The 25,295-nt window shown below is 48.5% G+C and overlaps 1 protein-coding gene and 1 long non-coding RNA gene across 5 annotated transcripts; one reads left to right on the top strand and one right to left on the bottom strand.

Annotated features, from left to right (window-relative positions):
- Positions 1-791: 791 nt before the first annotated feature.
- Positions 792-12,605, bottom strand: LOC115892659. The gene is made up of 3 exons (XR_004052532.1): positions 12,113-12,605; positions 6,329-6,540; positions 792-886 (listed from the first exon to the last, which is right to left on the bottom strand). It is a non-coding gene; the product is annotated as an uncharacterized LOC115892659 (long non-coding RNA).
- SPATA2 (spermatogenesis associated 2) lies at positions 12,288-24,734 on the top strand. 4 transcript variants are annotated; one of them, XM_010383848.2, is made up of 3 exons: positions 12,288-12,744; positions 19,606-20,042; positions 21,311-24,734. In XM_010383848.2, exons 2-3 carry the CDS (start codon positions 19,707-19,709, stop codon positions 22,535-22,537), a joined length of 1,563 nt encoding a protein of 520 aa, XP_010382150.1. In that variant the 5' UTR covers positions 12,288-12,744; positions 19,606-19,706; the 3' UTR covers positions 22,538-24,734. The 4 variants fall into 4 exon arrangements, with proteins under 4 accessions (XP_010382150.1, XP_030769882.1, XP_030769881.1 ...); XM_030914022.1 differs by having other exon boundaries at positions 12,288-12,869; XM_030914021.1 differs by lacking the exon at positions 12,288-12,744 and adding an exon at positions 12,891-13,094.
- Positions 24,735-25,295: the final 561 nt, after the last annotated feature.

The following is a 25,295-nucleotide window of genomic DNA, read 5'->3' as shown; positions in this document are numbered from 1 at the left end:
GGTGGATCACTTGAGCCTGGCGGTTCGAGACCAGCCTGGGCAACATGGCAAGACCCTGTCTCTATTTTATATGAAAAGAAAACAACAACAAAAGGGCATCTAGGGAACTGGGTCTTAGGTTCTGGGCCTGGAGAAAGACTCGTCCTTCTGTTTCCTTTTGTGTTGTCTGAATATTTGTATCAACTTCATGTACCACTTTTTAATTAAAAATTTGGGACCAGGTGAGGTGGCTTAATCTGTAATCCCAGCACTTTGAGAGGCTAAGGCACTTGCCTGGAGCCCAGGAGTTCGAGACCAGCCTGGGCAACATAGCAAGAGCCCATCTCTACAAAAAATACAAAAATTATCTGGGCATGGTGGCATGCACATGTAGGCTCAGCACTTTGGGAGGCTGAGGAGGACTGCTTGATGCCAGGACGTTGAGGCTGCAATGAGCCATGATTGTGCTATTGCATTCCAGCCTGGGTGACTTTTTTTCCTCTTAAAAAAAGAAATAAATAAACAAACAATGATGCTTTAATAACAGTTAAGATGAATCAGAAATAACTCCAGCCGTCAAATCCTGTAACTCTCAGGCGTCAGAGTTCTATCAGCCTCAGGCCACATGTAAAATTTATCGCTATACTTATCTAAGTTAGGCATAATTTACCCCATCATGTATTGCTACATATTTAAACCTGTGGGTAGATAATTTCATCTTGATTTCAGCTGATTCTTCAAGATTGCCAAATTGCTGAGAGCCAGGAAGAATTCCTACTGACACCACCAGGGGGCGTGTGAGCATCTCACAGACTCACCTGGCTCTGCAGAGAACACCGGCTCCTTTATTCTTTCCAGTTCTCTAAGTATTTCCTGCCTCTGCCCATCATGGCTTACTGTACATTGGCTGAAAACAAAAATCAAAAAAAAAAAAAAAAAGACAGAGTCTCGGCCTAAAAGGAGTCTTAACAGAGGAGACACTGGCAGGTAAATATTCATTCAACCAATAACCCTGTGTGCTAAGTGTCCTGCTAAGTGTTGGAAATGTAACAGTGAATGATTCCATCTTAAACAAGAAAGCCACGCGGGAATGATCACATAAAAATGAGGCCCCTGGCAGGGGGCGGAGGCTAACGCCTGTAATCCCAACACTTTGTGGGGCAGAGGCCAGCATATCACTTGAGGTCAGGAATTTGAGACCAGCCTGGACAATATGGTGAAACCCCCGTTCTCTACCAAAAAATTGCAAAAATTAGCCGAGTGTGGTGGCACATGCCTGTAATCCCAGCTACTCGGGAGGCTAAGGCAGGAGAATCGCTTGAACCCAGGAGGCAGAGGTTGCAGTGAGCCGAAACCACTCCACTGCACTCCAGCTTGGGCGACAGAATGACAGCCTGTCTCAAACAAAACAAAACAAAACAAAACAAAACAAACTGCCTCCAGAAAATTGCATTCATTCGTTATCCCACCAGCTCATAGCATTTTACAGTTTCTATTATATCAAGGGTCAGCCACGTAATGGTAAAAACATAACGATCTCATAATATCTGACAAGAACTGCAACCAAATAATGAATACTAACAAGAAGACATTGAAATGGGGGATTTGAATCCACCTTCATTTACAGTAAACTGCACCTCATGTGTACATTGTGACTTGAGACACTGGCTGAGGATAGAACAAAGTCATCACAATTAACAAGACATTTCAAAACTAAGTATTCACATAGAAGTAGAATTTCCAGGTCATTTGGTAAATGTGTGTTTAATTTTTGTTTTGTTTTTGAGATGGAGTCTTGCTCTGTTGCCCAGGCTGGAGTGCAATGGCATGATCTCGGCTCACTGCAACCTCTGCCTCCTGCGTTCAAGTGATTCTTCCGTGCCAGCCTCCTGAGTAGCTGGGATTACAAGCACCTGCCATCATGCCCGGCTAATGTTTGTATTTTTATAGAGATGGGGTTTCACTATGTTGTCCAGGCTGGTCTTGAACTCCTGATCTCAGGTGATCTGCCCACCTCGGCCTTCCAAAGGGCTGGGATTACAGGCGTGAGCCACTGCGCCCGGTCAATGTGTGTTTAATTTTATTAGAAACTGCCAAACCGAGCTATTTTCCAACTATTTCCCATTACCACTAACAAGGTATGAGTTGCTTCACATTCTCACCAACATTTGGTTGAAAGACACTTTTATTTTAGCCATTCTACTGAGTGTGTAGTGGTATCATGCAGTTTTAGATTTCATAATGATGAATGCCATTGAGTACCTTTTCATTTGCTTATTGGCCATTTGTATGTTTTACCTCTGTGAAGTGTCTGTCCAGATCTTTTGTTATTTATTTATTTATTTATTTATTTATTTTTCGAGATGGAGTCTCGCTTTGTCACCCAGGCTGGAGTGCAGTGGTGCCATCTCGGCTTACTGCAACCTTTGCCTCTGGGGTTCAAGTAATTCTTCTCCCTTAGCCTCCCTAGTAGCTGGGATTTCAGGTGTGTGCCACCACGTCCAGCTAATTTTTTTGTATTTTTAGTAGAGACAGGGTTTCACCATGTTGGCCAGGCTGGTCTCAAAGTCCTTACATCAAATGATCCACCCAGATTGGCTTCCCAAAGTGCTGGGATTACAGGCATGAGCCACTGTGCCTGGCCACACCATTCTTTTTTTTTTTTTTTTGAGACAGAGTCTTGCTCTGTTGCCCAGGCTGGAGTGCACGGAGTCCAGTGGTGTGATCATGGCTCACTGCAACCTCCACCTCCTGGGTTCAAGCAATTCTCCTGCCTCAGCTTCCTGAGTAGCTGAGATTTCAGGTGTGTGCCATCAGATCCAGCTATTTTTTTTTTTTTTTCGCGTTTTTAGTAGAGACAGGGTTACACCATGTTGACCAGGCTGGTCTCGAACTCCTGACCTCAAGTGATCCACCCGCCTCAGCCTCCCAAAGTGCTGGGATTACAGGCGTGAGCCACTGGCCTGGTCCCCCCAAAAAGTTTTTAATTGTGATAACATACATAACATAAAAATTGCCATTGTAACCACAATAAAGCATATACTTCAGTGGCATTAATTACATTCACAATGTTGTGCAAACATCACCTCTGCTTCCAAAATTTTTTCAGCAACCTAAACAGAAACTCCAAATATTAAGAAATAGCTCTCCATTCCTCCCTCTCCAGTCACTGGTAACATCTAATCCTTTTTCTGTCTCTATGAATTTGCCTATTACAGACATCTGATCTAAATGGAATCACAACAATGTTTGTCCTTTTGTGACTGGCTTCTTTCACTTAACGCAACATTTTTAAGGTTTATTTATGATGTAGCATTGGAATTTCCTCTTTTTTTTTTTTTTTTTTTTTCTGAGATGGAGTCTTGCTCTTTTGCCCAGGCTGGAGTGCAGTGGCTCTATCTCGGCTCATTGCAAGCTCCGCCTCCTGAGTTCATGCCATTCTCCTGCCTCAGCCTCCCGAGTAGCTGGCACTACAGGCGCCCACCACCATGCTTGGCTAATTTTTTGTATTTTTAGTAGAGACAGGATTTCACCGTGTTAGCCAGGATGGTCTCCATCTCCTGACCTTGTGATCCACCCACCTCGGCCTCCCAAAGAATTTCCTCCCTTTTTAAGGCTGAATAATATTCCATTGTATGGATGCACCACATTTTCTTTATCCATTCATCTGTCAGCAAACACTTGGGTCGTTTCTACCTTTTGGCTAATGTGAATAATACTGCAATGAACATTGATGTACAAGTGTCTGTTTTGAGTCCTTATTTTCAATTCTTTTGGGCATATGCCTAGGAGTAGAATTTCTGAGTCATATGGTCATTTAACTTTTTGAGGAATTACCAGACTGTTCTTTACAGCGGCTGCACCATTTTACATTCCCACCAGCAAGTACCAGTATTCCATTCTTTACATCATTGCCAGCATTTGTTATTTTTCTTTTCAAAACATTTTATTATAGCCACCTAGAGGGTTTGAAGTAGAATCTCACTGTGGTTTTGATTTACATTTCCCTAATGATTAGTGATGACACACATCTTTTCACATGCTTATTGGCCATCTGTGTATCTTCTTTGGAGAAATGTCTATTCAAGTCCTTTGCCCATTTTTTATTTTACTTATTTATTTATTTTGAGACAGAATCTCACTCCTTTGCCCAGGCTGGAGTGCAGTGGTGAGATCTTGGCTCACTACAACCTCCACCTCCTAGGTTCAACTGATTCTCCCACCTCAGCCTCCCCAGTAGCTGGGATTACAGGGGCCTGCCACCACACCCAGCTAATTTTTGTATTTTAATTTTTTAAAATTTTATTTTATATATATATTTATTTATTTATTTATTTTTTGAGACGGAGTCTTGCTCTGTTGCCCAGGCTGGAGTGCTGTGGTGCAATCTTGGCTAACTGCAAGCTCTGGTTCCCAGGTTCACACCATTCTCCTGCCTCAGTCTCCCAAGAAGCTGGGACTACAGGCACTCACCACCACGCCAGGCTAAGTTTTTGTATTTTTTAGTAGAGACGGGGGTTTCACCGTGTTAGCCAGGATGGTCTCGATCTCCTGACCTCGTGATCCACCCACCTTGGCCTCCCAAAGTGCTGGGATTACAGGCGTGAGCCACCATGCCCAGCCTTATGTATGTTTTTTTGAGACGGAGTTTTGCTCTTGTCACCCAGGCTAGAGTGCAATGGCGTGATCTTGGCTCACTGCAACCTCCGACTCCTGGGTTCAAGCGATTCTCCTGCCTCAGCTTCCTGAGTAGCTGGGATTACAGGTGCCTGCCACCATGCCTGGCTAATTTTTCTTTTCTTTTCTTTTTTTTTTTTTTTTTAAAACAGAGTCTCCCAGGCTGGAGTACAATGGTGCTGTCTCGGCTCACTGCAACCTCCACCTCCTGGGTTCAAGCAATTCTGCCTCAGCCTCCTGAGTAGCTGGGATTACAGGCACATGCCACCATGCCCGGCTAATTTTAGTATTTTTACTAGAGATGGTGTTTCACTATATTGGCCAGGCTGATCTTGAACTCCTGACCTCAAGTGATCCGCCCACCTTGGCCTCCCAAAGTGCTGGGATTACACGAGTGAGCCACTGTGCCCGGCCCTGAAACCCAGTACTTTAAGAGACTGTTGTAGTACACACCCAGGGTTGGTAACCTCGGGGTTACTGTTTTCAGGTGCAATTAAGAGTCATAAGGAAGAAATGCTGAGTTGCCTACATCCAATCCCATGAAGTGTGTCTCCCTGGAGCTGGGCCGGGCTGGGTGGATCCCACTAACAACAGCCCTCTGCCAGCTGCCTCACTTTTGGACTCATGGATTGCTTCTGCTGCAGACATGAAGACTTTAAAGCGATTGGCAGTTGGGTTTATATTTAGGGAAAAGGGTGAAGAAAGCCGTTCTTACTGATTGTGAAGAAGCTTGACAGTGCCAGCTTTCAGTTCAAGACGTGCCATCTTTAGAATTACAAACCTCCCCCAAACCCTGCCTCCACCCGTGGGAGGCCAGAATGAATTCTGAGCTTTGGGAGCCAGACAGAATCTGTAGCACCCAGCAAATTCATGTGGAACAACAAGAATCCTAATCATGGATAACATTTGATGCAGGATCACTCCCTTCCAGGCACTGGGGGAACTTCTTTGCACATGTTATCCCATTCAATATGCAAATAACCTTATGAAGAAGATAGTATGATCAGCTCCATTTTACAGGTGGGGAAACTGAGGCTTAGAAAGATGGTGAGGCTGGGCGCAGTGGCTTATGCCTGTAATCCCAGCACTTTGGGAAGCCAAGGCGGGTGGATTGCTTGAACTCAGGAGTTTGAGACCAGCCTGGGCAACATGACCAAAGCCTGTCTCTACAAAAAATACAAGGGCATGGTGGTGCACGCCTGTAGTCTCAGCTACTTGGGAGGCTGAGGTAGGAGGATCGCTTGAGCCTGGGAGGTGGAGGTTGCAGTGAGCCGAGATGGCACCACTGCACTCTAGCCTGGGCGACAGAGAGAGACCCTGTCTCAAAAAAATAAATAAATAAAGATGATGTCCCAGGCAGTATGACTCCATGTAATAACCCTGAAGATAAGCTGTCTGACAACACAATTAAATTATGCTCTTAGACTAGAGTGAGGATCCTGAAAAGAAAACAGTATGGGAAGTAAGAGCTAGTAGTTAGCAAAACTGTATCATTTCATTCAATCAACAGAAATGTAATAAATGCAGCCACTATGGATAAAGTGTTTCTCTAAGCTTTAAAACATATAAAAGGGTTGAATCATGATAGCTAATGCTAATTGAATAATTAACATGTTATCGTATCACAAGGACTATCTCATTTAACTTGTATTTTGGTAGGTACTATTGTTACCTGTAGCACCAACCAGCTCGACTGCCTGTCGTTCCTCACCCATCCTTAGTGCAGGGTGCAGACCTGGCACTCAGGGCCAAACACAGCCTCAGACACACTCCTGTGATAACCATGGTATTAGCTGGTCCAATGGCAGTGGTGCTTACAACTAATTCATCAAAACCAGTTATAGATTTGTTTCTTCTCCATTCCCATTGCTTCACTTGACTAGCCTAAAAAGAATAAATAAATAAAACATGGTTGTTGTTGTTGTTGCTGCTGTTTTGAGACAGAGTCTCGCTCTGTCACCCAGGCTGGAGTGCGGTGGTGTGATCTCAGCTCCCTGCAACCTCCCCCTTCTGGGTTCAAGTAATTCTCCCTCTTCAGCCTCCAAAGTAGCTGGGATTACAGGTACCCGCCATCATTCCCGGCTAATTTTGTTTTGTATTTTTGTAGAGATGGGGTTTCACCATGTTGGCCAGGCTCCTGACCTCAGGTGATCCACCTGTCTCGGCCTCCCAAAGTGCTGGGATTACTGGCTGAATCATGATATTTTATGTTTAGCATTAGTATGGGCTCCTAACTTCTCTCCCCACAATTAAGTTATTATAATCTGCTATTATTATTTATTTGATACTCACATTGCCCCAGATCTGGCCAATAGGGACTCTCCATCCTAGCTTTTGTGTGCTTTTAACGCGTCCCGTCATTCTTTGGGCACATCCTACTTTCTGGCTGAATAATATGTTCCAACCTTACGTTGTAGTTTCCCTGACCCATCCCTGGGAATCAGCCATTTCTCCAGGAAGCCCTGGTTCCACGGACTAAGCTCTGGTTAGTCTTAGTCTAGGCGCTTGTTGCTACAGGGGCGCCATTTCTTCTAGGCCCTGTCAACAGATAGAAACAGGAGGTATACTTACAAATGGTGTTTACAATTAAGAAATTTTATTTAAAAATCTGGATTCCAGGCTGGACGCAGTGGCTGGTGCCTGTAATCCCAGCACTTTGGCAGGCTGAAGTGGGAGGCTCACGTGAGGCTAGGAGTTTGAGACCACCCTGGGCAACATAGTGAGATCCCATGTCTTCACAAAATAATTAACTGGGCATGATGGCATGAGCCTGTAGTCCCAGCTATGTGGGAGGCTGGGGTGGGAGTATCCCTTGAGCCCAGGAGTTTGAGGTTGCAGTGAGCCATGATCATGCCACTGTACTCCAGTCTGGATGACAGATCAAGACCTTATCTCTAAATAAGTAAGTAAATAAATAAATAAACAATCTGGATCTCTAACTTGTCTCCAAAAATCAGAGTATCTGGTCATGCCTGGTGAGCGAGAAGCTTGGCCACAAGTCAGCTGAAGATGGAAGGGATTCAACAATATTTGTTTTCTCACAGAAGTACTTACTGGATGCCTGCTGTGAGCCAGGTATTATGTTAGATTACATTACTAATTTCCGGTCCTACGCAGTGCGAGGCTGTAGTACTCTAGTACCTCGTATTTGTCCACATTACGTGCTTGCAGGTAGCTGAATTTGTGTTTTCATTTTTGTTTTTTTGAGACAGGGTCTCCCTCTGTGTCCCAGGCTACCGTGTAGTAGTGTGATCTTGGCTCACTGCCACCTCCGCCTCCCCGATTCAAGCGATTCTCTAGCCTCGGCCTCCTGAGTAGCTGGGACCACAGGCACGTGCTACTACAGGCCGGCTTATTTTTGTGGTTTTAGTAGAGATGGGGTTTCACCATATTGGTCAGGCTGGTCTTGAACTCTGGACCTCGAGAGATCTGCCTGACTCAGCCTTCCAAAGTGCTGGGATTACAGGCGTGTGCCACTGAGCCCAGTCACAGGTAGCCGAGTTTTTGACCTCAAGTCCTTACCTTTGATTGCTTCCTTTACTCCAGCTGGAAGGAAAGCTGGACATCCTCTCATGTCCAAGTCACTCAAAGCCCAGCTCAAATTCTACCTCCTACTGGAGACTATCCTTAATTTACCCTTTCAGAGGTCACTTCTCCATGCTCTAAGCTCTATACCCCTCTCATATCATTCACCATCTTCTATCCTGAATTCTAGGGTTTTATTCATCCTACTCCTATGTTATGAATATTCTCTTTCTGATAAGGAGACTGGATGCTCTTTGAGGGCAGGAACTGTGTCTGTCTCACTCACAGTTATGCCCTTTAAACCTAACATCAGGCCGAGTGTGGTGACTCATGCCTCTAATCCCAGCATCTTGGGAAGGCAAGGTGGGAGGATCACTTGAGCCCAGGAGTTTGAGAGCAGCCTTGGCAAAATTGCGAGACCCTTTCTCTACAAAATAGTTAACAAAATTAGCCAGATGTGGTGGTGTGCAACTGTGGTCTGCACCACTCAGGAGGCTAAGGTGGGAGGATTGCTTGAGCCTAGAAGGTTGAGGCTGCAGTCAGCTATGATCATGCCACTACACTCCAGACAGGGTGACAGAGTGAGACCCTGTCTCAATTAAAAAAAAAAAAAAAATCTGACATCAAACCTGGCACACGGTAGGTATTCAGTGAAAATTCTGGTCAGAAACAAATTATGTTGAACACCCTATTGTGTGCTAGGTAGTGCATATATGCCAGGTAGTAGCGATATAATTATGAACAAAACAGACATAGTTTTGTCCTCGTGGAGCTCACTGACTTCTGGGGGAGAAAGATATTAATACAGATCACATAAATGTGTGTTTGTGGAATGAAAGACAGATATCTGTATCTGTGTTCCTGTCCCCAGTTGACTTTTTTTGTTTTGTTTTTTTGAGACGGAGTCTCACCCTGTAGCCCAGGCTGGGGTCAGTGGTGCCATCTCGGCTCACTGCAACCTCCACCTCCCAGGAAGCTGGGACTTCCTGGGACTACAGGCGCCTGCCACCAGACCCAGCTAATTTTTTTTTTTTTTTTAGTAGAGACAGGATTTCATCATGCTGGCCAGACTGGTCTCGAACTCCTGACCTCAGGTGATTTGCCCGCCACAACCTTCCAAAGTGCTGGGATTACAGGTGTGAGTCATCGCCCTGGCCCCTAGTTGACTATATATATACCCTTAGAAAATATAAAGTATTGGCTGGGTGCGGTGGCTCACGCCTGTAATCCCAGCACTTTGGGAGGCCGAGGTGGGCGGTTCACAAGGTCAGGAGATCAAGACCATCCTGGCTAACACAGTGAACCCCATCTCTACTAAAAATACAAAAAATTAGCTGGGCGTGGTGGCGGGTGCCTGTAGTCCCAGTTACTTGGGAGGCTGAGGCAGGAGAATGGCATGAACCTGGAAGGCGGAGCTTACAGTCAACAGAGATCGTGCTACTGCACTCCAGCCTGGGCGACAGAGCGAGACTCCATCTCAAAAAAAAAAAAAGAAAAGAAAATATAGAGTATTGGGTGATGTTTTGTTTTCCATTTCACAGTATGTCTCTCTGTTTTCATTCCACGGTGTGTCCTACAGAGTTCCGTAGGTTTGCATCACCCTTTTTTTTATTTTTTATTTTATTATTATTATTTTTTTTGAGACGAAGTCTCGCTCTGTCGCCCAGGCAGGAGTACAGTGGCACAATCTTGGCTCACTGGAAACTCCGCCTCCCGGGTTCATGTCATTCTCCTGCCTCAGCCTCCCAAGTAGCTGGGACTACAGGCGCCACAACACCCGGCTAATTTTTCATGTTTTTAGTAGAGATGGGGGTTTCACCGTGTTAGCCAGGATCGTCTCGATCTCCTGACCTCGTGATCTGCCCACCTCGGCCTCCCAGAGTGCTGGGATTACAGGCGTGAGCCACTGCCCAGCCGTGCATCACCCTTTTTAAGCGATCCACAGTATTTGTTAGTATGGATATACCATTACCTCAGTGATGGAGATTTAAATATTTCCCATTATTGCTTTTGCATTAGAAACAATGATGCAAAAGGTCTCTTTGTGCACATGTGTATGTTTCTCTAGTAGATTTTGAGAAATCCAATTGTTGGGTCATGGGGTAGCTTTTCTCTTTCGCTTTTTGTTCTATACTCCTCTGTATTGTTGGAATCATGTATTACTTTGGTGATGGGGAAAAAAAACTAAAAAATAGAAAGAGGTAGGTAGATTGTTCGTGTTGCTGGCTCTTCGGAAGCAGAAGTGCCTAATCACTGTCATGTGACCCTTATATAATCTGCTAATCATTATATAATAAAGTCGGGAAAGGATGCTCCTGTCATTTCTACATCACCAAGTAGAGAAGTCACAAGCCTTCAACTGTGTTTAAAAGATGAGAAACATGGCCGAGCGCAGTGGCTCCCGCCTGTAATCCCAGCACTTTGGGAGTCCAAGGTGGGCAGATAATGAGGTCAAGAGATCGAGACCATCCTGGCCACCATGGTGAAACCCCGTCTCTACTGAAAATACAAAAATTAGCTGGGCGTGGTGGCGCTTGCCGGTAATCCCAGCTATTTGGGAGGCTGAGGCAGAAGAATCACTTGAACCCAGGGGGTAGAGGTTGCAGTGAGCCGAGATTGCACCACTGCACTCCAGCCTGGCTACAGAGCAAGACTCCGTCTCAAAAAAAAAAAAAAAAAAAAAAAAGGCTGGGCGCGGTGGCTCATGACTGTAATCCCAGCACTTTGGGAGGCCAAGGCGGGTGGATCACGAGTTCAGGAGATCCAGACAATCCTGGCTAACACAGCGAAACCCCATCTCTACTGAAAATACAAAAAATCAGCCAGGCATTGTGGTGGGCCCCTGTAGTCCCAGCTACTCGGGAGGCTGAGGCAGGAGAATGGTGTGAACCCGAGAGGCGGAGCTTGGAGCTTGCAGTGAGCTGAGATCGTGCCATTGCACTCCAGCCTGGGTGACAGAACGAGACTCCGTCTTAAAAAAAAAAAAAAAAAAAAAAAAAAAAAGATGAGAAATGTGACTTTCTTTGGAGACTTTGGGTCTTTTCTGATAGTAGATGTCACCAAGTTTCGATGACCAGGGTTTCCTACCAGTAAGCCCTTCTTCAAAATCTTTGTTTCTCTTTTGGCTGTCACAGACCCACAGAGCTGGAGGGGACTTTTTTTTTTTAGCAGTCCCACGTGAAAATGCAATATTGTAAGAGCTACCAAACCAGAGCGTTGAGTTGTTGTAAAGGCAGGCTTAAGGTGGGACAGTTTGTCTCAGATGGAATTCCTGTGAACATCATCACGTTGCAGATAACGAAGAGAGGAGGTTAAACATGAGCTGATAAAGAACACAGGGACCTTGGACCTTGAACGGTGCTCAGACAATGACAGGTAAACACAGTAATGCTACTGTTTGGACACCAGATTGCTGGTTCTCCAAACGTTTCCCAGTATTAAGTCACTGACTCATCACACAAGGCCCACCGGTTTTAGCTGGGGTCACCAAGACTCAGAGTGAGAATCCTACAATCAATGAACATCTATTGTGTGCCTCCTCATCAGACATGTGCAGAGCTTGCGGGGAAATAGATGAATAAGCAGCTCCTCAGGGTCTGGTGGGAATGTCAGATTATATATATATATATATATATATAAATAAAATTTATCTGAAAGTGCTGGGATTACAGGCGTGAGCCGCCGTGCCCGGCTTTTTTTTTTTTTTTTTTTTTAAGGGACGTGGCCTTGCTATGTTGCCCAGGTTGGTCTCGAACACCTTGGATCAAGCGATCCTCCCGCCTCAGCCTCACGAGTAGCTGGGACTACAGTCGCGTGTCACCACGCCTGGCTTTATTAATTTTACAGGTTATAAAGCTGAGACTCAGAGAGGTTAGGTAACTTGTCCAAGGTCACACAGCTAGTAAGTGGCAAAGCTAAAAATGGGACCCACGCTCTTAACCGTCGCCCACAGCCCGTAACACCAACAGCCTTAGCAAGGCTGGATTCCAATCACGCGTGATTTCAGCGTCTCATTGGCTCTCTTTGAGCCTCAGTATTTCTGTTCGTACAATGGTGGCGAGGGATCCGACCGTCAGCCCCTGCTTGCTTGTGCGGAGTCATGAATGCAGCTCCCGGCTCCGGAGCGGTTTCCATGACAACCCGGCCAGCCACCATCCCTAAGCCGAGTGGCTTCCGTCACGTCCGGCCTGTTTACTTCCGGGTCCCAGCCCCAGACGCGACGATGGCTCGTTAGGCTCCAAATTGCCGTTCCTCCGCTTTCGTTCTCGTTCTTCGGCCTTCCGCTTTGTTTTCCGCCTCTGGCTTGTAGTCTCCGTCGGCCGAGGGCATCGACTGCTTCCCGGAGCCAGCGCGCAGCCGTGGTCCACCCTCTCTTCGGACCCGCCTCCTGGCGACTTCACTTCCGGGCCGAGTGTTTCCGGGTCGCTGCTGGCCCGCGGGTACTGGTCTCAGTACCCCCTGCAGCCGGCCAGAGCGGCTAGAGCCCAGCGGGGCCGGCTCCGGCGGCAGCCGCGCCTCCCGCTTGCTTCCCTCGGCCGGGCAGCCCTCGGCGGCAGTGTCAGGGTGAGTGACGGGCGGCCGCGAGCGGAAACTGTCTCCGGGGCTTCCCCAGGTGGAGGGGGCGCCAGACAGCGGCAGGGCTCGGCTGGCCCGTGAGCGGGGTCCCCTCACGGCAGGCAGGACTACAGGTGGGCCCGTTGTTTCGGCGCTCCCGGGACCCCCAGCCTATCCTCAGGATCCCCATTCTCCCGGGAGCTGCCTTGTAAGCTCCTGGAACCGGCCAAGGGTGGCTCAGGGCCGCTCAAGAGGAACACCCTCTCTTCGGCGACTGGCCAAACAGAAGGACACCCCGATTTCGCCACGAGGCAGTTACTGCGCAGGGTTCCCAGTTCAGACTCTGGCGGCACACCTGGGTTTGTACTCACTGTGTGACCTTGGATAAGTCACTTCGTCTTAAGAGCCTCAGTTGCCTGTTTAAGTGTGATTGAACCTGGTTGCTAGGGCTGGAGTAGAGATGGAATGAGATCATGCAGGGCCCCTGGCATACAGCAGGCGTCCAGTAAGTGATAGTTCCTGTTACTTCATTCAATTCACGAACCCGTGGGGAGGGCCAGAATTTGAGACTGGGCTGTTTTTCACAACTGACGTGGCCCCCCGAGGCCGTAGGAATGACCGAGCTGGGACTTAGCAGCCGCCAGCTTCTGTCCCCTGCAGGGAGGGAAACAGCTTCCTTCAGAGGCAGCTGCCACTAGGGAAGCTTCTTTCAGCACCGCTGAGGTTATTTTCAGAGGTTTGGAAGGACTCTGTGTGAATTTCTTTGGAATCTAGTAGGAGTGTGGGGACCTTCTGGTGTTTCACAGCCCGTGGAAGGTGCCTTGGATGTGTCTCGGAGCCTCTTGCTTGGAACGAGTGCATTGGTGTGGGTGGGGAGGTGGTGGGGGTTGAACTGCCTTCCTCGTCTCCTGTTTGGAGGCTGATGGAGCTAGACCAGGGATGTGTAAACCTGTGGACAGGGGCAGCGCACAGACCAAAATAGCTCTGCCTGTGCAGAGAGGGGGCGCCTTCAAATACTGCTTGGGGAACATTTCTGCTTGAATGGGCCAGCTGAGGTAAAGCCAAGCGAATGCTTTGCTACTCGGAATCACTTCACTTCCATGCAGTGGGAGTCTAAACAAATACAGCGTTCCTCTTAAATGTTTAGAAAATAACTAAAGAAGCCACTGCCTCCCTGACTGCAGTATCTCTTTCCGTTGACTTGCTTTTCAAAAGGGTGCCTAGATTGTGCGTTCAGGAGGTGCTGACTGGAGCTGTTGACTCTGGGCACCTGCCTGCCTCTATGTTCAGGCTATTCACAGTGCTGTTTTTTTGTCTTTTGTCTTTTGGGTTTTTTTTTTTTTTTTTTTTTCTCCCACCAGACTGGCACGGCTTGGCGTTCCAATCCTTGGGTTGCTTGGAGAAATTAACAGCTTCTGTCGTTGGACTGTCTCGGTCTCCTGTAACCACGATGTTTTTGCAGAGAGCGTATTTTGTTGTTCTTGCAGAGTGCTGGGAATGAATTGCTGGCTCTGTGCTCAGAAAAAACACCAGCTATGACCAGCTACAAGGCATCTTGTATTCTCAGAAAATGTTTTCAGCAGGGATGATGTCAGCTGCTTCATCACTGGCCGATGTCTCTGGCCAGCCTCTTTCCTCGGCCCTTGAGCTTACATCATATAGAGATTAGCTCTCCTAGCCCCATTCAGTGTGGGAAGATGGGAATTTTGCTACTACAGGAATTTTTGTAACTCAACTCTGCTCGCGCCGCCATAAGGCATTCTAACTTAGCCAAACACCTTCGAGTAGAGCTGTCCAGCAGATGCAGCAGGATGGCTTTGCAAGAGTCGGAGTTTTGGCGTTAGACCTAGGTTCAGAGCTCAGATCCACTTCTTCCTAGCCTTATGACTTAGGGTAAGTGAGTTGGCCTCTCCGAGCCTCAGTTTCCTCTTTAACCTTGGATCTATCCTATGGATTTCATTGTTTTTCATAGAGCAGTTAGCAGAGAGCTGCCACACAGTAATCCCTTGGTAAATGGTACTGATGTAACAATAAATGAGTGAGATAAATTGGAGAAAGCCCAGGCATCAGGGCCTGCCAACAAGAGTTCAGATTCCAGCTCTGATCCTTTCAAACTCTGTTGAACAGTTTGTTTTGATGGGAGAGCCTGTTTTCCTTATAGAGTTGTGAGGATTAAATGGGATGATGTAGGTAAAGTGGGAAGCCCAATGCTTAGCACATAGTAGGACCTCAGTAATTATTAGTCTCTTTCTTTCCTTTCCTTACTGACTGATTGAGACAGAATCTTGCTCTGTCACCCAGGCTGGAGTGCAGTGGTGCCATCATAGCTCACTGCAGCCTCAAACTCCTGGGCTCAGTGGATCCCCCCACCTCAGACTCCCAAGTAGCTAAGACTACAGGTGCATGTCACCACACCCACCTAATTATTATTATTATTATTATTATTATTATTATTATTATTTTTGTAGAGATGGAGTCTAACTATGTTGTCTAGGCTTATCTTGCCCTTAATTATCTTTTAGCTTTTACTTTCTTCCGCCTTTTCCCTCACCTACCCAGGTTGTTTTGAGATTTGTTTTAGATATTTTGGACTTCCTGTCCTTGTTGTTCAGATTTTGAACATCAGCTGGGCTGTTTGGATCCCTTTCCTTTATTTATTGTTTTTCAGCAACAAACAAGGGTGTGGACTGTGGTGCGATTATAGAGCAGCATACGCTGAGCTGAGCTTGAGACTGGCTGACTTTGTAAAAAATCAGTCTCTTTGAGTTCGAGGCTAACTTCCTTGGAAAAAAATTACAGCAGTATTCGGAAACTTAATGTCTCTGTATTTGAATGGTTCTCAGACTACCAGAAAACAAACCCTGGGGCCAGAGGCGTGATTGCAGCTTCTCTGAGATAAGTCAAGAATGGTAAATGCATGTGTGATTATCCTCTCCAGTGTTGCAAAATACATTTATTTATGTAGAGATGGAGTTTTTGCTCTGTTGTCCAGGCTGGAGTGCAATGGCACGATCTCAGGTCACTGCAGCCTCTCCCCCCGGGTTCATGCCATTCTCCTGCCTCAGCTTCCCCAGTAGCTGGGATTACAGGTGTTCACCACCACGCCCAGCTAATTTTTGTATTTTTAGTAGAGACGGGGTTTTGCTATGTTGCCTAGGCTGGTCTCAAAATCCCGACTTCAGGCGATCCACCCATCTTGGCCTCCCAGAATGCTAGGATTACAGGCATGAGCCACCGCACCTGGCCTACATTTTTATTTTTTAAGAGAATATACATTTTAAATTGTTTATTTTTTTATGGACAGAATAGTATGAACATAGAGCACATACATACTTTGATACTAGGTGGTATGCTCTTCCAGCTAGATTTGCAGGCTGGATGTGTCTCCTTCATTGCTGTCCTCTACCTTCCCCACCCATCCCCATTCCCGCACTGGGTCCAGCTCAGGCAGAAGGTGGGAGCTGCAGAAATGCTTGTTGGACATGGGAATCGTGAGGTGGTGAGAGGAATACAGGTTCCAAGTCAGAATGCCGGCTTGGATTATTGGGTCTATCTGCTGCTAATCTTGAGCTACTTGTTGTACCTCATGCCATCTTTCTGAGCCTGTTTCTTTGCTCTCCAGCTGATCTCCCAGGATTCTTGGGAGGTACCAATGAGAAACTAAAGTTGTGGCATCATGAATGCTGACATCCTTTACAGCATCCATGCATCTATTTCTCTTTTTTCCTTTCTCTCTCTCTCTCTCTTTTTTTTTTTTTTTAGAGATGGAGTCTCGCTCTGTTACCCAGGCTGGAGTGCAATGGGGCAATCTCGACTCACTGCAACCTCTGCCTCCTGGGTTCTAGCAATTCTCCTGCCTCAGCCTCCCGAGTAGCTGTGATTACAGGTGCATGCTGCCACGCCCGGCTAATTTTTTTAAAAAATTTTAGTAGAGACGGAGTTTCACCATGTTGCCCAGGCTGGTCTCGAACTCCTGAGCTCAGGCAATCCACCTGCCTCGGCCTCCCAAAGTGCTGAGATTGCAGGCGTGAACCACCATGCCCGGCTGCAGCATCCATTTCACCTACTTTATCAAGCACAGGCGGGCTCTATGTTAGGCATCGTGGTGAACAACACAGACATGGTCCTTGCCTTTATGGAGCTTACCAGGAGCTTACCAGCTTGCCAGCTTGCCAGGGAGGGTGGGGGTGGACAAAGAGAGGAAGCTAGTAAGTGAATAAAGTTGATAGTTTCAGATTGTGGTTATCGTAGGAGAATGTGACAATACTGAACTGGGAAGGTGAAATAGGGTGGTACCTCTAGGGGCTGATGTTTGAACTGAGGCCTGAATGATGAGAATCTTCATGAGGCAGAATTTTATCCTAAGTGCATTTTGTTTTCTTTTGTAAAGACAGGGTATTGCTGTGTTGCCCAGGCTGGTCTCGAACTCCTGGCCTCGAGCAATCCTCCTGCATTGGCCTTCCAAAGTTCAGGGATTACAGGTGTGAGCCCCTGCGCCTGGCCCCTAAGTGGATGTGTTTGCCTCCTGTGCTCCTCAGCCTTGTTTGTCGCTGTAGCACTGGGCTCCCTCAGCAGTGCAGTGTGTTGGAGAGAGTGGCCTCTCTGTGTCCCCTGAGTTTTGCTACACATCTCATCTCTCACCCCACCATTAATACCCCCAGGAGTCTCCTCCTGGGTACAAAAACCATGGAGGAGCCAGACTAGTGGCTCATGGAGATAAGGATGATTTTGTCAACCTCATGATAGTTGCCAGGCTCGTAGGACCTTCCTGGCTGAACACAGGTCTGCTAAAGGAGCCCCCCACACACCAGGCCCAGTACTGCTGCAACTTCTCTCAGTCCCTTGCCATCTCCCACACTCAGCAGACATTTATGAAGCACACAGCTGACCTTACTGAGCAAGATGGTCACAGTCCTGTACCCACGGAGCTTCTGGGCAGGAGCAGCAGGACCAGAGCATGTGAAAATGCACATCTACGGCCCAGTCAGTGGTATCTGCCCCACTCAGAGAAGGCCTGGCTGCTTAGGGCTACAGCACCTTCAGACAACAGTAGTGGCCATCGAGGACTTCCCGGAGCCGGCTCTCTGAGCAGCTTCGTATCCCATCATGCTTAATCCTCTTGCCAGCTCTGGACAGAGGCGCTATTATTAACCCCTTGTTTCAGATGAGAAAACCGCCACCCAGGGAGGTGGAGCAATTTGCCCAAGTAACCTGGAGAAGCAGCCCTGGCCTCGCTTGCAGGTACCTGGCCTTGGACCCCATGTCCGTGACCCTGCGCGTGTTGTCTCCTTGGCCCTGGCAGTGTCCCTCCATTAATCTGGATTCGCTCCCAGCATTGTGGTGACAAGAATATTGCTGGATCTGTGCCTGTTCTACTAACAAGTGGCTAAGCAGATGACAAGATTGTATAAAGCCTGTGTCCCAGCTCAGAACATTCTATCCTCTCCCAACAGGGGGCTGCAAAGCACTCTTGTGATAAAGGGGATGCAGGCTGTCAAAGGCTGGTAACAGCACTCCAGGGGCTGGCAGCCACTGTGGCCTCTTTTGAAAATTGTAAAGAAGACCATATCCCTCTCCCCTTGCTGTACACTCTTCAGTGGCTTCACGTGGCTCTTTGTATAAAATATCGAATTCTGAATGTGCTCTTGCAGCCTTGGGGCTGAGGGTCCCGCTGATGCTGACAGCTGCCTCTCCTCACGCCCCTGCCCTGGTGGCCTCGGCCTCACTGGCTGCAGTTCTGTTCCTGTGCCAGGCTTCCTGCCTCAGGAAAGCAGGGTGTGGTGGGTAAAGGCATGGACTTTAGAGCCCGATTGTCTGGGTTCTGAGCTCAGCTCCTCTGCCTCTTAAGAGTTCTGTAACCTTGGGCAGTTTCTTTTTCTTAAACAATTTTTTGTATTTTTGTAGAGATGTGGTTTTACCATGTTTCCCAGGCTGGTCTCGAGCTCCTGGACTCAAGCCATCCTCCCCTCTCAGCCTCCCAAAGTTCAGGTATTACAGGTGTGAGCCACCGTGCCTGGCCTACCTTGAGCAGTTTCTAATGTCTGTGTCTCAGTTTGCACATGGGTCCACTGGGGCTAACTGTAGCGCCTCTCTCCTAGGATTGTTTAAGAAGAGAAAGTGAGGCTGGGTGTGGGGTCTCACACCTGTAATCCTGGCACTTTGGGAGGCCGAGGCCAGTGGATCACTTGAGGTCAGGAGTTTGAGACCAGCCTGACCAACATGGTGAAACCCCATCTTGACTAAAAATACAAAACTTAGCCAGGCGTGGTGGCGGGTGCCTGTAATCCCAGCTACTTGTGGGGCTGAGGCAGGAGAATCGCTTGAACCCGGGAGGCAGAGGTTGCAGTGAGCCGAGATCACGCCACTGCACTCCAGCCTGGGCAACCGAGCAAGACTCCATCTCAAAAAAAAAAAAAAAAAAAAAAAAAAAAAAGGCGAGTTAGTGTGTGTGAAGCTCGCCACGTGTCTGGAGCCTCTGGTAGTGTTAGCTCAGGGCCTTCCTCTGCTGCAGTTCCTTCCCTGGCCTCTTGACCTGGCAAACTCCTCATCCTTCAGGTCTGTTGCTGTCTCAAGAGGACTTTCCTAAACTCCCCCTTCCCCAGTGAAACCAGGACAGGAGCTCCTTCCATACTCACCCACACTTCTCTTTCAGGAATATTAATCGTATTTTTCATTTGCGAGCACAACAAAGTCAAGGTCCGTCTCTCTCTGGCCTCTGTTGTAACCCTGCTTATAGTACCTGCTCTGTAACGTGCTGCTGGGGCCCGGTGTAGCCTAGGCCAGTTCTGCTGTTCATTTTGCCTCAGCGGCCTGAAGCCGAAGCGCGGACCGTTTCGAGGAATGACATGCTTCTTGTTCCCCTCCTTCCAGAGCACTCCGCTGGTCCAGGTGGCAACATGTCCACGCTTTTAGCGATGTCCCTGCCTCTAATCCAGAAGCCATGGAGGAGATAAGGTAGCCCCCTCGATCGGATGGGGAAGCCCAGTTCAATGGATACAAAATTCAAGGATGACTTATTTCGGAAGTATGTGCAGTTCCATGAGGGCAAAGTGGATACCACCACCAGCAGGCAGCGGCCTGGCGGCGATGAGTGTCTGCGGGTGGCAGCATCGACCCTGCTCAGCCTGCACAAGGTGGATCCCTTTTATCGATTCCGGCTGATCCAGTTCTATGAGGTGGTGGAGAGCTCCCTGCGCTCGCTCAGCTCCTCCAGCCTGCGGGCTCTGCACGGTGCCTTCAGCATGCTGGAGACAGTGGGCATCAACCTCTTCCTCTACCCGTGGAAGAAGGAATTCAGGAGCATCAAGGTGAGGTCCTGGAGCAGCCTCCATACAGGCCCTCCTCCTCTCTTCCTGCCCCTGGCAGTCCCTCCTGAGAGGCTATGCCAGTCTGATTCCATCTGTCCTCTGCTCTCAGATCCTTCCAGGCTCCACACCTTCCCCGTCTCTCCAGCATCACCTCTGAACTGTTTCTGGCCTGGCTGCCACACCTTAAGCAGAGAGATTGGGAAGGCAGGAGCAGCCAGGTTATACAGGGTCTTGTAGCCCAGGGCAAGGCTTGGATTTGTTCAGAGTAGGCGGGGAAGGAGGCAGTGTGGGATCTGGCTTGCATCTGAGGAGGGTCATTCTGGCTGTGGTATGGGAAGTAGGCTGTAGAGGGGTGAGGAGAACAGTTAGGAAGCTTCTCAGTGGTCCCAGCAAGCTGGGCATGTTCTGGACTAAGTGGTAATAGTAGGGGAGGAGGGGGAATTGAGAGAGGGATCCTGAATCAGACCACGCACAGGAGAGCTGTCACCTAGCCAGGCTTCTTCATTCTGCCACGGGAGGAGCGGTAATCGAGAGAGGGGATGGCACAGGAGAGCTGTCACCTAGCCAGCCCCTTCAGTCTGCCGTGTTACTCAGCCCATCATGGGAATGCCAGAGAGGAATGTTCTGATTGTCACCGCATTCTGCCTCTAATCCAGCCCCTTTATTCACCCAGGCTCCCTCTTCATATGGAGCCGAGTCTTTGCGCCCCACTAGGGAGCGAGAGGTTTTGCTCCCTGTGTTTAAGAAAGGAGCTGCTGCTGGTGGCTTACGCCTGTAATCGCAGCACTTTGGGAGGCCAAGGCGGGTGAATCATGAGGTCAGGAGTGGAGACCAGCGTGACCAACACAGTGAAACCCCGTCTCTACTAAAAATACAAAAATTAGCTGGGTGTGGTGGCAGGTGCCTGTAATCCCAGCTACTCAGGAGGCTGAGGCAGGAGAATTGCTTGAAGTCGGGAGGCGGAGCTTGCAGTGAGCCGAGATCGAGCCACTGCGCTCCCACCTGGGCGACAGAGCGAGACTCTGTCTCAAAAAAAAAAAAAAAAAAAATGGAGCTGCTGGGTCATTTCCTTGCACAACTCCTGAGTGCTTAGTAAGCCCCAGCCCTGCCTCCTCTGCCTCCCGCAGGGTAAGGCTGTCAGGATCCTTCCCTGCCCTGCCCTCTCCCCGCCGCCCCACTTCAGAGCTGGATATCCTTTGCTTTGACATAGTCTGTCTTGTGTCTCTGAGAGAAAACCCCACCTCTCTTTTCTACTCCCTTCCTTCTAGACCTACACGGGCCCTTTTGTTTATTATGTCAAGTCGACATTACTGGAAGAGGACATCCGAGCCATCCTGAGCTGCATGGGCTACGCACCTGAGCTGGGCACTGCATACAAGCTCAGAGAGCTCGTGGAGACCCTCCAGGTGAAGATGGTCTCCTTCGAGCTCTTTCTGGCCAAAGTCGAGTGTGAGCAGATGCTGGAAATCCACTCAAAAGTGAAGGACAAGGGCTACTCCGAGCTGGACATCGTGAGCGAGCGCAAGAGCAGTGCGGAGGACGTACGCGGCTGCTCAGACGCCCTGCGGCGGCGGGCAGAGGGCCGGGAGCACCTGACGGCCTCCATGTCACGAGTGGCACTCCAGAAGTCAGCCAGCGAGCGGGCGGCCAAGGACTACTACAAGCCCCGCGTGACCAAGCCCTCGAGGTCGGTGGATGCCTATGACAGCTACTGGGAGAGCCGGAAGCCACCACTGAAGGCCTCATTGAGTCTTCGGAAGGAGCCTGTGGCAGCGGATGTGGGGGATGACCTCAAGGACGAGATCATCCGCCCGTCCCCTTCGCTGCTGACCATGGCCAGCTCTCCCCACGGCAGCCCGGATGCCCTTCCACCCGCCTCCCCCAGCAACGGCCCGGGCCTGCTGCGCGGTACCTACTTCTCCACTCAGGATGACGTGGATCTGTACACAGACTCCGAGCCCAGGGCCACCTACCGTCGGCAGGATGCTCTGCGGCCGGATGTGTGGCTGGTCAGAAACGATGCCCACCCCCTCTACCACAAGCGCTCGCCCCCTGCCAAAGAGTCCGCCCTCTCCAAGTGCCAAAGCTGTGGGCTGTCCTGCAGCTCCTCCCTCTGCCAGCGCTGTGACAGCCTGCTCACCTGTCCTCCAGCTTCCAAGCCCAGCGTCTTCCCCAGCAAGGCCTCCACTCATGACAGCCTGGCCCACGGGGCATCTCTGCGGGAGAAGTACCCAGGCCAGACTCAGGGCCTTGACCGCCTCCCGCACCTTCACTCCAAATCCAAGCCCTCCTCCACGCCCACTTCCCGCTGTGGCTTCTGCAACCGCCCAGGTGCCACCAACACCTGCACCCAGTGTTCAAAAGTCTCATGTGACGCCTGCCTCAGTGCTTACCATTATGACCCCTGCTACAAAAAGAGTGAGCTGCACAAGTTCATGCCCAACAACCAGCTGAACTACAAGTCCACCCAGCTCTCCCATCTCGTGTACAGATAGACCGGCCTCGCCCCTTCCAGCTCCAAGGGCTACATCACCAACCTTTCGGGTTTCACGGTGAAGAAGTACTAATGCATTGATCTCAGAGGCAGAGGCCTGCACTTGACCTTGTAGGTGGCAGAGATCGTGGGCTGACTGTGTCCACGTGGGAGTTCACTTAGCGACTCAGATGTTTCAACCAATGGCTGCTTTGTTGTCTGACAAGGGAGAAGGTGGCACTTCCGTTCAGATTCATTTTGCTAATCTCTCCACTCCCTGTTCAGTTGGTTCTTTTTTTTGGGTTTGGTTTGGTTTTGTTGTTTTGTTTTTCCTTTAAAGAGGATTTCTATCTCTGGGACCCTCACCGCACCTACCCCTCCCATTACAAAGCCAACTTGGACTGGGAAGGGCCCTTCAGGCCACCAGACATCCATCTTTAGCGGCGAGCTAGAGGCCTGTTGGCTTGTGAAATGAGCCCTCCTGCCACACGGGGCCTCTCCCAAAGGCTCATCCCTTGGCCGCCCCCTTCCCAAACGCAAGGATCCCCAGCTGGACTTCCCACCCCCTGGCTTTCCCACCTCTCCAGGTGTCAAAGGTGAACCAAGTCCAGTATTAGCTGAATGTCATTTTGTACACCACAGCTCAGTCAGCCCATGGCCTTCGTGAACTTTGCTCCAACACATTGATGTGGGGGCTTCCCACAGCAGGACTGACTTTCCCCCTTTCTGTTGTTTGCACATGCTTCTCTTACTGTACTATCAATAGATATTTTTGAGATTTATTTTTAAATAAATATTCAACTTGCTGTGTGTTTCAACGTGGTTAAAAAAATGAATTATGTAGCTATTTATTAAATACCCTGGGTTCTTTAGTCTTCCAAGGGAGGGCCTCGCGCCCATTCATATTGTATCTTCCACTCACTACGGCCCAAGGGGAGAGGAGAGTTTGGGGCAGGGAGGAACAGACACGAAGCCTCCTTTTCTTGAGCTGGTGGAGAGTCACTGTCTTCCCTGCAGTAACTAGCTATACACCTACCTCCAGTGTGCACTTAGGGGGTGAGTGCGGGTGTCGAGGTCTGTGTGTCCGCAGACTGCTAACCTAGTGACAATTCAGGGACCTCACCTGTCGGACCTATAGCTTGCTGAGCAGGAACCTCGCACTTCACACTTCTTGAGTCTCGTTTCAGAAGGAAAATCATTTGGGATTCCTACTGCCCCTCCATCTCAGTCCTCTTCTCTTCACCAGTTTCCAGGACTCATCTGCAACATTTGCGATCTTTTTGCACTAAAAAGTGGGCAGGAGTCGGCATGTGCCCATCAGACAGACGGCTCCTCAGATGCTCAGCTAAGCCTAAGCGCTTCCAAGCCTGAAGGCCCCTTCAGCTCCTCATGCGAATTACCAGCCCCCGGATTTTCCTTGTGGGGGTACAACAGCAGGAGTGGGGCAAGAGATTGAAAATAAAGCCGCTTCCTTGTGAACTAACATATTTTAGCCATAATTGTTTGTGATGTACACAATGTTAAGGGATTTATATGCAGTGGGTTTTTCTGGGAGAAAGTTATTCAGCTCTTGAGCAAGTTTAAGTCTGGCTGAATCCTGAGGCCACTGTGAATTTGCTGATGTTCTTCCAACTCAGTTGAGTGATTTTAAGGTTTTCCAAATCTTCTATGGCTCTTTTTTTTAAATATATACATATATATGTGTATATATATATCTGGTAGATCACATGTAGATGTACAGTGTGTATATTAAGCTGAATTTCAACCAACTTTATTACTAAGACCAGCCTAGCGGGGTATTCATCTTTGACGTTCTTCCTTTTCACCTTTCAGAATCGGCACTGGCTGGCCCGCTCCTGAGAGCCCTAGTTTTCTAGTTTTCCATTTCCAGATTGCGTCAGCATTACAGTAACTAACTCTTTTTAACCAACCGTGATGCCACGTAACTTACCCAGTGGACAAAAGCAGGAGTGACTAACACATCATAGGAGGGAAAGTCCAGTGTACCTGTCATCACGGATGCACTGTGGTCACAGACTGGAATAGGAAATACTACAGCCCTGCTCCTGTGCATCTTACTGGATGAGGTTGCCGTGATTGAGGTAGTTAAATACATGCTAATTTAAAAATGCAGATGTTTTGCATTTGATTTCTACCAAGAGTTGAAATGTTGAGGGATGATTAAAAATAATAATAATAAAGTGTCTTCCATTGTTAAATGAAGTGTTTGGGGTTTTATGTGCTCTGTCCCCGCTGCTTTGAAGTTTGGTTACTTGGGAGTTTATTTTTCCTCAAGTGGTATTTAGTTTTTTAATGACAAGACTTAAGTTTTCTCTTCCATGAAACTGACAAATAGCATTTGCGTGCTATACTGTGAGCCTGGCACTTTTTATTTTTTTAATTTTTTGTAAAAAATGTTTTGATTTTTTTTTTCTTTTTTTTTTGAGACGGAGTCTCACTCTGTCACCCAGGCTGGAGCACAGTGGCGCGATGTCAGCTCACTGCAAGCTCTGCCTCTCGGGTTCACGCCATTCTCCTGCCTCAGCCTCCCGAGTAGCTGGGACTACAGGCGCCTGCAACCACACCTGGCTGTTTTGTTATTTTTAGTAGAGACGGGGTTTCACCATGTTAGCCAGGATGGTCTCGATCTCCTGACCTCGTGATCTGCCCGCCTCTGCCTCCTAAAGTGCTGGGATTACAGGTGTGATCCACTGTGCCTGGCCTTGTTTTTTTTTTTTTGTTTTTTTTTAATTTAAGACAGGGTCTTGCTCTGTTACTTC

The sequence above is a fragment of the Rhinopithecus roxellana genome, chromosome 13 (genome assembly GCF_007565055.1).
Source record: "Rhinopithecus roxellana isolate Shanxi Qingling chromosome 13, ASM756505v1, whole genome shotgun sequence".
In the NCBI taxonomy this organism is placed as follows: Eukaryota; Metazoa; Chordata; class Mammalia; order Primates; family Cercopithecidae; genus Rhinopithecus; species Rhinopithecus roxellana.
This window is presented reverse-complemented; position numbering and strand designations above follow the sequence as displayed.